Genomic DNA, 14,779 nt, shown 5'->3' with positions numbered 1-14,779 from the left:
CAAAATGTCATGTATATATGTTTGATTTCTTTACAGTATTTTGTCTGCAAGAAAAGGCATGGTGTGCTCCTATAGCTAACTTGTAAACATGCCTGGAAAGAAAGACCCAAAAAAGGATGCAAAAAAGGGTGGAAAGCCAGAACCTGAAAAGAAGAAAGAGGAAGAAAAGAAAGAGAAGGATGACAAGAAAGGGGGCAAGGATGACAAGAAAACTGCCAAAGATGATAAGAAAAGAGGAAAGGATGACAAGAAAGTAGGCAAAGATGATAAAAAGGGAGGCAAGGATGATAAAAAGGGAGGGAAAGATGACAAGAAGGGAGGTAAGACCGATAAGAAAGGAGGGAAAGATGATGGAAAGAAAGGGAAAGACAAAGGAAAGGGAAAGAAAGTAGAGTCAGAGGAGGAAGAGGATGAGCTTCTGAGTGAGGAAGAGGAGGAGCTCAGTGAAGAAGATGAGGAGGACTCAGAAGACTACATGAGAGGGAGGGGGCGAGGAGGCCCGGGGGCAAGAGGTAAGAGAGGGGGTAAGTCCAGACGGGGTGAAGACTCGGAAGAAGATGAGGATGAGGACGATGAAGAGGATGATGATGATGAGGATGATGAAGATGAAGATTATGAGAAGTCCAAAAAGAAATTCAAAGATCACCACCACCGCCATAAAGAAGGGCGGTCCGATGCTGATCCCAAGAAGAAGGCAAAGAAGAGAGAGGAGGAGGCGCCAATCCCAATTAAGGAGATCCCAAGAAAAGGCCTGAAGAACATGTCCAGGTTATTTATGAAGTTCTCTGGCTTCAAGAAGCGGCGCAATAGCAGGAAGAAGCTAAAAAGCACATCTCGCTTGTTCCTCGGCCTGGGTAAGAGAAGAAACCGACTGGCTAAGAAGAAACGCCGCAAGTCCATGCTGAAGAACACTTCTCGCTTCATGATGCGGTTTAAGGCCAGCAAAAGGAGAAAAAAAGAGGCCAAGGAGAGGGCGGCAGAGGCAAACGGCGGAAAGAAGCCCACCTACATGCTGCTTCGCCTGGGCGGTGGGGGGAATTCACCCGAGAAGAAGAGCGGCTTCTTCAAAGGCTTGTTTGGCAAGAAAAATGGCGACGGCCATGCTGCCGGCTTCAAGCACAGAAGCGTTCTTCTTGGTAGGGTTGCTGCCGCAACTAATTGGCTGGCCAGACGTTTTCAGTCCACAAAGATGCGAGGACATGTGGGACACCACGACTGGGTCGGTCAAAGACGGCAAAGCCACCGACATCATCTACATGGTTACCATAATAACGGTTATGAGCACTGGGAGGAGATGCAAGGATATGATCAACAACATCCACTCCACCAAACAGGCTACAGACGTGGTGGTTATGGTGATGAGGTGGCTTACGCAGGCCAGGATTCATATGGTTATGATGACAATGGAGCAGCAGGAGACTATCAAGACTTGGGCTACTATGAAGAAGATGGTATCTATGACCCCAGTGCAGAATATTATGCGCAAGAGCTCTATGATGAGGACGCAGGGGTCTACTATGACCCCTATCTCGCTGCACAAGGGTACTATGACAACCAGGAAGCAGATTACTATGGCTACCAGCAACAACAAGCAATGCCTATGTATGAAGATGAGGGCATAGACTACTATGCGCCAGTGGGGGAGGATCCTATATATGCGGTTGATGGAATTCCTCAGGTTTATTATGATGAAACTGGGCAAGGAGTTTTTTATGGCAATGGACAAGGGGATTATTATGACAATGGACAGGCGTATGCAGCAGCTATGGGAATGCAAGATGGAGCGCTACCAAACTACCAAGCTAGCTTTAATGCTGCAGGTATGCCCTACCAAGACTCTCAGCAGATCATTGGTTATCCACCAGGAGGCCAGCAGGTCTTTGGCTTTGGAGGGCAAGCAATGGACATGCAGGGTCTGTATGGGGACCAATTTGCAGACCAGATGGATCAATATGTGGGTGATACTGGTGGAGTTCAGGGGAGAGAGACATTCAGAGTTCCCAGACCTCAAGTGCGCTTATTTGGGAAAGAGCGCCTTGATGTGCCGCTTCCGCCTCCACCTAATCTACCACCAGATCCAGAATTTGAAGACATGTCAGATATCCAGTATGAAGACCAGATACCCCTCGCACCAGGTCACCCCACTACCATGATGCAACAAATGCCAATGTTACCGCAACAAATCATCATGTCTCCACAGGAGCGCATGAGGATGTCCTCTCAACAGCAAATGATGACGATGCCAATGATGACACCACAGCAAATGTTAGAAGAGCAAAGTATGTTGCCCCAAATGGTTCCCCCACAAATCATGTCGCCGCAACAGATGTTAACCCCACAGCAAGGGATGTTGCCACGGCAACCGGTGATGGCTCCCCAAGCAGTGATGTCACCAGTAGAGCAGATGTTGTCACAGCAGCCGGTGATGCCACCGCAAATGGTGATTCCCCAAACAATGGTGTCAGCAGAACAACAGGTCATGTCACAGAAACCGGGATTGTCGGCAAAAATGATGATTCCCCAAACAATGTCACCAGAACAGCAGATGATGTCACAGCATCCAGTGATGTCGCCGCAAATGATGATTCCTCAGACAATTATGTCAGCAGAACAGCAGATGATGTCACCACAAATGATTATTCCTCAAACAATGATGTCAGCAGAACAGCAGATGATGTCACAGCAGCCAGTGATGTCACCGCAAATGATGATTTCCCAAGCAATGATGTCAGCAGAACAGCAGACAATACCACAGCCATTAATAACAGACCCCTTGGTAGTGTCACAACAGCAGCAGGCTTACGGCCCTCCCCCAATCCCCACACCAACTGCAATGATTATAAAGCAAGCAAGCATGTCCCCCCTTCCTGCACGTCGCCTACAACCCTCTCCAAGTCCATCCCGACGCTCAGTGATCATTCCCTCCCCTCCCCTACATCATCCCAATGCCATGACTTCTCCGGCCCCCTCCCCACTCCTGCCACAGAGACAAATCCCCTTTCCACATTCAGCCATGACAGGTGGTGTCATGAATACCCAAAGAACCCCCTCTATCATTTCAAGACAAATTTCACCTCCCACCTCACCTATGGCCTCCCCTTTTGTTCGTCAAAGGATGCAGTCTCAGTCCCCCCTGGCTAGGGGACCCTCAAAATTGCATTCTCCCCGCACTTCAATGATTAGGCGTAGTCCTCCACCCTCACCTAGAGCCTCAGTGATACAGCACTCTTCGCCCTCCTCACCACGTGCCTCCATGCGAAGGCAAAGTCCCCCGCCATCACCCACTCCTGTCCACAGTCCATTTGCTGGAAGAAGGATGAATTGGTCACCCTCACCAGGTCATGTATCCCCCACTTTCTCTCCTCAATTCAGCAGACGGCAATCTCCAACTCCATCTCGCCGAAGTTTGTCTCCTGAAGCACCTGGACCCTCAGCATCATCCCCCACTCTCTCCCGTCGCTCCACTCGACTGCTCAGGGACCCTACACCATTAACCCGACCCAGGATGGGGGGCAATGTTCCACTTGGTACTGTTAGACCTTCACCTATGGGTCTTAGAGGGCGTCCAGTACCCCCACCTACCCAGAATGTTCGTCCATTCCGTGCCTCCTCTATAAGAAGCAATCGGTCCTCTGTTCTTACAATAGACTCCTCTCTCCAATCTTCTCCTTTCCAGTCACCTCACATGATCCACCGTGCTCCCCCTATGAGAAGAGAGTCTGGCCGTTTCCCTCGACGTCCTGTGGCTCGTGGACGTCCACTCGTGGTGCAGAATTCTTTGAGGAGAATGCCTTCTGCTTCACCACAACCCTCGCTAAAGCACATGTCACATCCTGCATCCCCGCACCTCTCTCCTCGACATTCTCGGATCTCCTCCTCCGTCTTCCCTCCTCAAAGTGTCCATCCACCTGCTCATGCAGCCAATCCGTATGCCTCGACCCCCTACTTAGATCCTTTTACTGACACAATTGCTACTCCCTCATCTCCCATTCTATCTAGTTCATTGCAAAATCAGGCTATTAGACAGGCCTCTTTAATTTCCCCTCTTGGCCCACAAGCAGTCCCAGCCGTAGGCATAGATGACATGGGTGCTCAGTATGCAGAACCTTATCACACCTCTTCCCCTTCACTTTCTACTGCAATGCAAAACCAAGCCATCCGAGATGCCACCCTTGTTTCCCCATTGGGCCCTCATGAGTCACTTTTGCCCCCTTCATCTCCCCTTTTGTCTGGAGCACTGCAGAATCAGGCAATTAGAGATGCATCTTATGTTTCTCCTTTGCAAAGGCCAGTATCTCCTTATGGACAGTCCATGGCCCCTCCCTCCCCAATGGTTTCTAGAGCTTTGCAAAACCAGGCAGTGAGAGAAGCCTCCTATGTGTCTCCCATTCCAAGGCCTCAGTCCCCTTATGCCTCATCTGTACTGTCATCACCACTGCTTCCTGGAGCTATAAGGCATACTCAGGCACTCCAAGGTGTAGCTTCCTATCCAACTCCACAGTTCCACTCACCATATGGACAGACTTATGTTACTGCGTATGATTACATATCTGAACCTGGCCCAGCACCACTGCTCTACGATGCTTTGCAGAACCGGTCCAATTTGCAGAATGTCACTTCTCTAAGATCCCCAATGATGCAACGCCATAACCCTTATGCACCAGCTGGGCCAAAGCTCCATAGTGCACTACAGCAGAACCCAAATATCCGCCAAGCATCCTATCAGTCTTCTTTGCAGTTCAAACGGTCCCCATACGGACCCCCACCACCCTCTTCACCAATGTTGGCCACTGCCCTTCACAATCCACAGTTGATGCAGGCATCATACCGGCTGCCAGATGGAACCTTGGTGTCGCCTTATGCAGAACCACGTTCTTCACCACAGCTTGGTCAAGCCTTGCAAAACCAACAAATCCGCGGTGCTTCATACATGTTGCCAGATGGATCAGTTATTAGGGTGGGTATAAATAAACTTGTAACTTCCATCTTAGTATGTCCATCTCCACATGTGGTCTGTCCCGCCAGCACAGGACCCACGAATTCCCCAGAAGCCTGTGTCTCCTAACCTTACCAGAGCTCTTCAGAACCAGGATCTCAGGAATGCTACATACACTCTACCTGATGGCACAATTATAGATCCGAGACAGCAAGTAAGCAATTATTTATGATTTGTAAATCCACCTTTTATTGTCATTTTTCATCATGTTTCTGTCTTTGCTATTTTTGCACAGCAACCTGTTTCACCAGACTTGGCTAAAGCCCTGAAGAACCCAGCTCTCCGTGAAGCTTCCTATTCGCTCCCAGATGGTACCATTGTCATTGACCCAAAGAAACCAAAATCACCCAACCTTGCAGCTGCACTTCAGAACCCTTACCTGAAAAGCGCGTCTTACACACTGCCTGACGGTACCATTATCATTGATCCAAGGAAGCCCGTCTCTCCGAATCTTTTCAATGCCATTCAGAACCCCGCCCTCAGGAATGCCTCCTTTAACCTGCCGGAGGGAGTTCGTGACCCAAACACACCCATACCACCAGACTTGTTAAAGGTTTGTAAATTAATACAATTTCTGATAGTGGTGTGGTTCTTAATAATCCCAACTCTCAGGTACTAAGATGACACCCTAATTTTACCACATAACTTCTCAGCTAACCTCATCTACAACTTGTTTTCAACCTCATATAATACAAAGGCACTTAATAACCCAGCCTTGAAAGGGGCAACTCTCACCCTACCTGATGGAACCATGATAGTTGATCCGAGAAAACCAAAGAGTCCCACCTTGACAGCCGCCCTCCAGAACCCCTACCTTAAAGGTGTATCCTACACCTTGCCCGATGGAACCATCATCATTGACCCACGGAAACCACTCACTCCTGACTTGTCCAAAGTATGTACCAGCTTGTTTTCACTGCATGCTCAACTTTGTCAGTTGTGAGAATATCCCAATCTGTTTTCGCTTCTAGGCTCTTGGGAATCTAGACATTCGAAACGCTACATATCAGCTCCCTGATGGTTCCCTGATCATTCCCGGTCAGCAGCCTAAAACTCCAAACCTTTCAGCTGCCTTGAGGAACAACATGGGCCTTCGTTCTGCAGATCTCTTCCATCTTCCTCAAACCTCTATCTTGACAGGAGCACCTAAACCCTCCACCCCAAACCTCGCCACTGCCCTGAACAATGAAGACCTGCGTGGCGCCCGTTACAGGTAGGGAAGTAAACCACAAAATAAATGAAAACCAGGACAGATATGGTGACGCATATTTAGTAGTTACCAAAATATAGCTTTAGGCATGTTTGCCCACAGGCTGCCAGATGGCTCCATTCTAACGAGACGATTCCATAATCCCAGTCTGGTTGATGCAATCCAAAATCAGCAGCTTCGCTACGCCTCATACAGGCCACCGACAGGATTACAGGGTGCAGATAATCGATACGCTGTGATTCCACCCTACGGGCCATACTCAGGGCACTGGGCCAGGAATGCCAGAGGGGGTGGGGAACGAGGGGAGGACGTTTGGGCTGCCGAGAGAGTTTTGCCCCACGGCACAGTCCAGAATCTGGCCAAATGGTCCATGTACAGGGAAGCTGGAGTATTGGACGGGTATTTACCCACACCTAAAGTTGAAGATGGTCAAATTCAGGATCCAGACTGGACTCCTATCAGAGAGACAATGCCTGGGCAAAGCTGGTATGATAAGGTAGAGATAAACAATTATATATTTTCTTCTCTAATCAGTTTCAGACCAAGCTGTGATGATGTTGCATGACGTGTTGGACTAATTACACACCATTGTGCTTTTGTGTGTGTATATGTGTGCGTGCGTTTAGATCTACTCTGTCTTAAGCATGCCAACAACTGGCCACAGGGTAAAACGCTGGGCCGAGGGCATGGAAGACTTGACACAGCTGCCGTAAGCCAAAATGGACTGTTAACTATTCTCCATTGTGCTGAATATGTAAATGAAAGTCATTGAGCAGTTCCTGTGTGTTTTGTTTCAGCGAGCTGAATGAGACCACCGTTCTGATGAATCTCAAGAAACGCTATGACCAGGAGCTCATTTATGTACTCTTGTCTTTGTTTTATATGCAGTTTTAAATAACAACTTCTTTGTACCTAACTCAGTTCCTTTTACGCAGACCTACATTGGCAGTATCCTCATGTCTATCAACCCTTACAAGTTGCTTCACATTTACGGCACAGACACAGTACGCCAATATGAGGGCCACGGCTTGAGCGACAACCCTCCGTAAGACCCAGATTTCATGTAGATGTGTACTGTATTATGTATATTGTATATTGATGTGTTATTGTCCAAAAAATGTTGTTGCAGTCATCTTTTTGCCCTTGCTAATCTCTCGTACACGAACATGATGGATGCCAAAAACAACCAGTGTATTGTGATCAGGTATGTCTACATCTGTCCCTTTCTGTCTAGAACCTAAAACTTTAATCAGTGAAATGTTGAATTATAGCTATTAGAAAGATGTATGTTCCATGTGCACCAATTATAGTGGTGAAAGCGGGTCTGGGAAGACTGAAGCGACTAAATTGATCCTACGTTATTTGACAGCCATACATCACAAACGCAATGTAACCCAACAGGTAGATCTGCCGTGTTTTAACTATAATAATCAACAAACACACAGTAGTGTATACTGTTTATGGGCATTATGTGGCTCATATTGTTGTTTTACTTTCTCTGTCCCAACAGATCGAGGTAAACTCTCAGCCTTCACGTGAGGAACCAGCATCTCTGTTTGAAGATAACTGTTTTTTTTAAACTCATTAGATCCTAGAAGCCACACCTTTGTTGGAGTCCTTTGGGAATGCCAAAACGGTGCGCAATGACAACTCTTCACGCTTTGGCAAATTCACCCAGATCTGCATGGAGGAGTGAGTAGTGGCTTACTAATCTTCCATAACTTCAGTCTTTGAAATAAAACATTGGGAAAACATCATACACTCCTAACTTCTTACATTTTTACTTAAATAAGCACATTACCTTTCTGCGGTTCTGTATGAGCTGCAGTCATGTGAATTAAAGAGGGTTTAGCAGTAGGAAGGTCCAATATTATCCGTTGATATTGGCATAAAATTGAGATATCGAATAATATCGGGATTGTTTTTTCTGGCAATATCGATATCGATAGTTCAACATGTTTGCTGTTTTCCCAAGTTTCACTCTCAGATTGTAAATACACAATTTGTAATGACTGTTAAGCACTGGTTATGCAAGGTGGGAGTAAGGTGTCTTCTTTCAATATTTCTAATGTAATATCACACCTCGGGAAGAATCACTTTGAGTCACACAACAAAATAATGACAAGAAGTGACCAGCGATACTGAAAAAAACGACTCAAGTATTACCTGTACCTATAATTTCACTGGCTGTGTTAGTCCAGAGTTTCATACTTTGCACTTTACTTCTTGTACAGATGTTTGTGCCACATAGAAATGTGCAGCTTTCCAAATTGTATTGTTGCTGAGGAGGACATGTCATAATAGTCGAGTATTGGTCATGAATTTTTCAATGTTGAGACCTAGTTGTTGAGACTACATTGTTGAGATAACTTTAGAAAAGTATTGCGTCTGTGTAGGCTCTCAGTCGTACAGGAATTGTCCATCAAGGGAAAGGCTTCTTGAGACGTCATCTGTACTTCTGTGAAGAAGGTGTCGGACGTTTCGCTCCTCATCCAAAGAGCTTCGTCAGCAAACTAACAAGTGCTGGTAGCCTAGGCCTTAAATACAGTAAGAGTGGGCGGAATTGGTGTGCCATTGCCAATTTTTGTCAAACAACAGAACCCATCATTGAATTGGAATGGTGGTTTGAGGTTTAATTTGGACCCTGTGTTCAGCAGGTTACTGAGACCAAAACCCACAGCTCTTAGTCATGCAAATGAGGTAGAGCCAGGGCCGAGCCAAAACAATAGATGCTAACGAGCCAGTATCAGAGTCGTTCATAGCTACACTTCCCTTTAATCGGAGGTGCGAATGGAAGGAGAGGATTAGACCACAACTCCTCCCAGTTTTAGTGTAAGGAACCAATAGGAGGAGGGCATTGGCACACCAATTCCACCCACTCTTACTGTATTTAAGGCCTAGGCTACCAGCACTTGTTAGTTCGCTGACGAAGCTCTTCGGATGAGGAGCAAAACGTCCGACACCTTCTTCACAGAAGTACAGATGACATCTCAAGAAGCCTTTCCCTCGTTAGAAAAGTAATGGTAATGAAGTGCTGGACAATATCAGTGTATCAGATATTGGCAAAAAGCCAATATCAAGGATCTCTAGTTAGAAGACATATGCTATCACTGTGATTCATGACAAATTGCAGGATCTTCACCTGTATCCAGATCTGCACCAAATTGTTCTGTGCTCTGTACACATACTGAAGTGACAACCTAGAGTGGTTTTACCTAATGATGGCATCACTGATCACCATAACACAGTTCCATGTAACACAAACACACTTCGATGACTAACTGACCTGTCACAGAGAAGACCCACACACATTACACATGCACGGCTCGTTACTTAACTCTCAACAATGTGTGTGTGTGTGTGTGTGTGTGTGTGTGTGTGTGCACTCCAACCTAATTAACCAGGGGTGTAATCAGCGGTGCCATAACATCTCAGTACCTGTTGGAAACGTCCCGCATTGTCTTTCAGGTAAGCTGGACACACATACACACACACACACGCACACACACACCCATACAGGTCAGGTGGCGTCCTCTTACAACAAGTGAGTCAATGTGAGAAAGAGGAGATTCATGACTCAGTCAGCATGAGGTGTCAAACATGATGCTCCTCTCTAACGTTGCCTCTTTAATCCTGGTGTCCATCAAACGGCCATTATAGGATCTGTCTGCAGGACTGGCCTGACCTCTGTCGCTACTCACACACACACAGACAGACACACCACTGCCAAAAGCCACTTGTGAACCTGAAGTGCTCTTTTTACAGGGTCCAAACTGCACTGATGCAGTTCAGATTAGCTTTAAATCTATAAATATATTTGTGGGTTTTTTATAAATTTTAGTTTTCTGATTTTTTTACCTATTTAAAGCGTGTTTACCATGAAAAAAAGCTTCAAATGAATGTTGTTGATTGCATTACCTTTTAATCTCTAAATATTGTTGGGGTTTTTCTGAAGTTCTTAAAATTAGACTTATTTTTTGCCCGTTTAAAACAAATTTACCATAAAAAAATGCAAATGTTTTTTATTTCATTGTTAAAACATATAAAATAATTGTTATTACGTTTCTCTTAATTTTAGAATTTACTGTATATTAGCTATGTAAATAATTTTACCATGAACAGAAAACAAAAATGATATTATTTTTATTATATTAGGGATGTAAATCTCTTTGTGATAAACGATTCGATACGCATCTAGATACACGGGTTATGATACAATTTAACAGTAAAATATTTTATAAACAGAACAATTCCATAAAGTGTACAAATGATACGATTCATTTTGATACAATTTGATTTGTTATGTAGACATTAATCTTCCATTGTAAAATAAAGAAGCCAATTGTATAAACTTTCTCATTTGTGAAAGAGCACATCATATCCCCAAGCATGCTGTAGGCAGGGGTCCCCAACCACCAGGCTGCGGGAAACTTTCAGGTGCAATAATGAAAAAATAATAACTAATGTTAAATAATAACTTGTAAATGACTACATAAAATGTTATGTCAATTGATGTCAATTTTGGAAATATGGGCCATTATTTTATTTAAAAAATAATATACAAATTACAATAGGTAGAATATACAATAGTTACAAATTCCACCGTTTATTATGCTGTTTGTTGCGAGTGGCGACCTGTCCCACTATGGGATTGTCCTTGAACGCACCATCTAACTTTCTCCATCTGTGCACAGACAGACTATACTGTATTTTTTTCGTCTTTCTTTCACTTCATATTTGGTCCCAAATGCTGATACTATGTGGGAATGCATAAAGGTAAGATTTGATTACCTTAATGAGTGCGAATGTGTATATTTGTTCGCTCCACAACCTCAAGTTAATTCATGCTAGCACACACATGAAACAGTGACATACAATCTTCTCTCTTAAAAACAAACTCCAGGCTGGTGGATGGTGGCTCTGTATTCATCTAGTCCTTTTAATTTGATGTTCCTGTCTTAGTGTTACACAATAAATAATAAATAAGATAAATTAAAAGGCTATAATGTACATATGTTTTGCTGATGTGTTGGAAAATTTCCCGGTGACTAGATAGCACACTGCTAATGCCAGTGCTGCGAATGCTATTTAGAGCCATTCTCGTCTTCAGTCATGTTAAGCTATGGAGCATGCCCAACAAACGTTTCGCGAGCAGCCAAGGCTCTCATGTTGTTGAAGAGACAGACTGTCAACCGGTGCATGTCTCTACAATCCATTCATTTAAGGATTTATGGCTGATTCTTATCAATCCATCCATGAGGCTGCTAACGATGCAGCCGCATTTCTCGCTTGTCAAACCGGATAACCGGTCGCATAGGTTTATTATATACTGTATATTATTAGTACTATTAATAGGTGACATAACTAATATTGTTCAAATTGGATAACATTTGACAAAGATGTGATTTTTAGATGAAAATAGGATTTACTTTCTAAATGTTCTCTGATCCATCTGTGTGTTTTTTTGTTTGTTTGTTTGTTTTCTACCTCAACCTAACACCATGCGAGCTTTCTAGCCATCATTTCAAACATTCGTCTACAGGCCAAATCGGAGCGGAACTATCACATCTTCTACGAGATGTTGGCGGGTCTTCCTCCGCACGAGAAGCGCTCGCTGTATCTGCAGGATGCTGAGACCTACTACTATCTCAATCAGGTGCACGCACACACACACACACACACACACACACACACATGCGTAGAGCACAGCTAATCCGTTTTTAAGTCGTTAACAAATGACTTGTCATCTGTGTGACAAGGTGACATTCATTCTACAACGTGATTAATGACGCAAACATAAAAGTCGTTATGGTATTGAAGTGACCTTTGTGGCTCAAATGCGTTTGAACTGTGTGTGCCAAGTTTTGCTTTGATTTTGGTAACCTTACTAACAGCTCTAACTGTGTAGGTGACCCCCACACCTTAAAACACAGAAACAAACATGTATGTGTGCACTTGTGAACGCAGGGAGGCAACTGCAAGATCGACGGGAAGGACGATGCAGAGGACTTCAGGCGGCTTCTGAATGCCATGGACATCCTGCGCTTCACCCCCGAGGAGCAGAAAGGCATCTACAGACTTTTGTCCTCCGTCCTCCATCTTGGCAACGTCTACTTCCAGCCACACCAGGCCAAGGTCCAAACATCTCACACACACACAGATGGTGATGATGCTGACAGATGTGCGCCCTCCACAGGCCGAAGGTCAGGAGGCAGCATCAGTGGTGAGCGCTCAGGAGATTCGGGTGGTGGCAGAGCTGTTGCAGGTGTCTCCTGAAGGCCTGCAGAAGTGTGTCACTTTTAAAATGATGGTGAGTCTGACACAACACACTTACAATTTGTTTGTATTTATGTGTCTTTAATCCCACACAGGACACAGTCAGGGAAAAGATCTACACTCCGCTCACAGTGGAGAGTGCTGTGGATGCCAGGTCAGTTCAAATGTTTATACAATATAGTAAATAAAGTCTTTATGCAATATATACACTCCTGATCAAAATCTTAAGACCAGTTGAAAAATGGCTAGAATTTGCATTTTGCACATTTGGATCTTAATGAGGTTTTAAGTAGAGCTACAATATGCAAAACAAGAAGGGGGAGTGACACAAAAAAAAAAAAATTGGAACTTGTAATTTAAATTTAAACAACATAATTTAAACAAAAAAAAAAAGTTTATCACCTGATCAAAAGTTTAAGACCACAGGCTATAAAAGCCAAACTATGCTCAAAATGTTCATTTTCTGTCAGGCATTCGCACTGTCATGCCCTCCTGATGGTAAAGCTTAAGAAGCTTTCTCTTTTTCTCTTCTTGAACGTGGTGGGATTGTGGAGCTGCATAAGCAAGGCCTCTCGCAGCGTGCCATTGCTGCTGAGGTTGGGTGCAGTAAATCAGTCATTCTACATTTTTTGAAAGATCCTGAGCATCATGGAACAAAAAAGTCAAGTGGTAGACCCAAAAAAATAACACCTGCATTGAGCCGGAGGATCCGATTGGCTGTCCATCAAGACACAGGGCTGTCTTCCACCCAAATTAAGCCCTTACTGGTGCCGACTGCAGCGCAATAACCATCAGACGGCATCTGCGGGAAAAGGGTTGAAAAACAAAGAAGGAATTCAAAGACCTTGTCCCCTTCAACACCACAAAACTTCCCGTTCAGACTTTGCCAGGGAGCATCAAACATGGGACGCTGAAAGGTGGAAAAAAGTTGTCTCTGATGAGAAAAAATGTAACCTTGACGGTCCAGATGGCTTACTGCCATGACAAGGAGATCCCACCTGAGATGTTTTCTACCCGGCACAGTGGAGGGGGGTCCATCATGGTCTGGGGTGCTTTTTCATTCAGTGGAACACCGGAGCTTCAGGTGGTGCAGGGTCGTCAAACGGATGCAGATGTTGCAGCGGGCATCCCTCATGACTGAGGGCCCTCATCTGTGTGGTAACAGCTGGGTTTTTCAACAGGACAACGCTGCAATCACAATGCTCGCCTGACCAAGGACTTCTTCAGGGAGAATAACATCACTCTTTTGGACCATCCTGCATGTTCCCCTCATTTAAATCCCATAGAGAACATTTGGGGATGGATGGCAAGGGAAGTTTATAAAAATGGCAATCAGTTCCAGACAGTTGATGCCCTTGGTGAAGTCATCTTCACCATTGGAGCAATGTTCCCACTAGCCTCCTGGAAACACTCGCATCAAGCATGCGCAAACCCATTTTTGAAGTGATTAACAAGAACGGTGGAGCTACTCATTACTGAGTCTTACTGAGAACATTTTTTGTTCTGGTTTGGAGAGTTTTTTGTTATTTTTTGAGCGATGGTCTTAAACTTTTGATCAGTTGATAAACTGATCAAAAGTTTATTTCAATTTCATTGTTGTTTTCAATAAATGACTTTTTCCAAATGCTTTTTGTCTCACTCCCCCTTCTTGTTTTTGCATATTGTAGCTCTACTTAAAAACTCATTAAGATCCAAATGTGCAAAATGCTAATTCTAGCCATTTTTCAACTGGTCTTAAGATTTTGATCAGGAATGTATTATTACAAAACAATGTTAATTATTGTTATCTGGAGCCTTATAGCAAGCAAGGACCCGTTTTTGGGAATTCAAAATGAATCTTTCACTTTACTCAAAGTAAGCCAACACAACAAAAGCATTAAAAAAATTGAGTAAAAAAAGAATAAAAATATAACTAGTCATATAACTAGTCAACGAGGATAAAATAAAATCCCAGACAGTATTAAAAATAATCGCCTGTTTGTTTGGATAGCCCCTTAGCATGCCACAAACCTTGTTGGTACCAGGTGTTCAAATGTAACCCTTCACTTTACATCAGCTCCCAAAAAAACAGCAAAAAAAAAACAATGAATGCTATTAAATACTGTAGTATAGTAAAACAAAGAATACAAATTTAAATAAAAATAGTAATGATGGTAGAATAAAATCTTAGAATAGAATTATTATTACGATTAGTTTGCTTATCCCATTTAGCAGGCAAGGAACTATTTTTAGTATCAGGGGTGTTCAAAATGAATCTGTCCCTTTTGAATGTCAGCAAAAAAATGCAAATGAAAAAA

At 44.0% G+C, this 14,779-nt stretch overlaps 1 protein-coding gene across 1 annotated transcript in view; it reads left to right on the top strand.

Annotated features, from left to right (window-relative positions):
* Window positions 1-14,779, top strand: part of myo15ab (myosin XVAb) — a 75,647-nt gene that overhangs the window by 3,373 nt on the left and 57,495 nt on the right. Inside the window, exons 3-20 of the mRNA XM_054778992.1 lie at window positions 37-4,957; window positions 5,031-5,150; window positions 5,232-5,549; window positions 5,694-5,891; window positions 5,968-6,209; window positions 6,309-6,702; window positions 6,833-6,915; window positions 7,004-7,067; window positions 7,142-7,251; window positions 7,336-7,410; window positions 7,517-7,607; window positions 7,717-7,722; window positions 7,795-7,898; window positions 9,611-9,674; window positions 11,749-11,862; window positions 12,174-12,341; window positions 12,403-12,516; window positions 12,578-12,636. Of these exons, the coding sequence (XP_054634967.1) occupies window positions 89-4,957; window positions 5,031-5,150; window positions 5,232-5,549; window positions 5,694-5,891; window positions 5,968-6,209; window positions 6,309-6,702; window positions 6,833-6,915; window positions 7,004-7,067; window positions 7,142-7,251; window positions 7,336-7,410; window positions 7,517-7,607; window positions 7,717-7,722; window positions 7,795-7,898; window positions 9,611-9,674; window positions 11,749-11,862; window positions 12,174-12,341; window positions 12,403-12,516; window positions 12,578-12,636 (7,193 nt within the window). The 5' untranslated portion in view covers window positions 37-88. The remainder of the gene's footprint in view (window positions 1-36; window positions 4,958-5,030; window positions 5,151-5,231; window positions 5,550-5,693; window positions 5,892-5,967; window positions 6,210-6,308; window positions 6,703-6,832; window positions 6,916-7,003; window positions 7,068-7,141; window positions 7,252-7,335; window positions 7,411-7,516; window positions 7,608-7,716; window positions 7,723-7,794; window positions 7,899-9,610; window positions 9,675-11,748; window positions 11,863-12,173; window positions 12,342-12,402; window positions 12,517-12,577; window positions 12,637-14,779) is intronic.

The sequence above is a fragment of the Dunckerocampus dactyliophorus genome, chromosome 6 (assembly GCF_027744805.1).
Source record: "Dunckerocampus dactyliophorus isolate RoL2022-P2 chromosome 6, RoL_Ddac_1.1, whole genome shotgun sequence".
NCBI classification, from domain to species: Eukaryota; Metazoa; Chordata; class Actinopteri; order Syngnathiformes; family Syngnathidae; genus Dunckerocampus; species Dunckerocampus dactyliophorus.
This window is presented reverse-complemented; position numbering and strand designations above follow the sequence as displayed.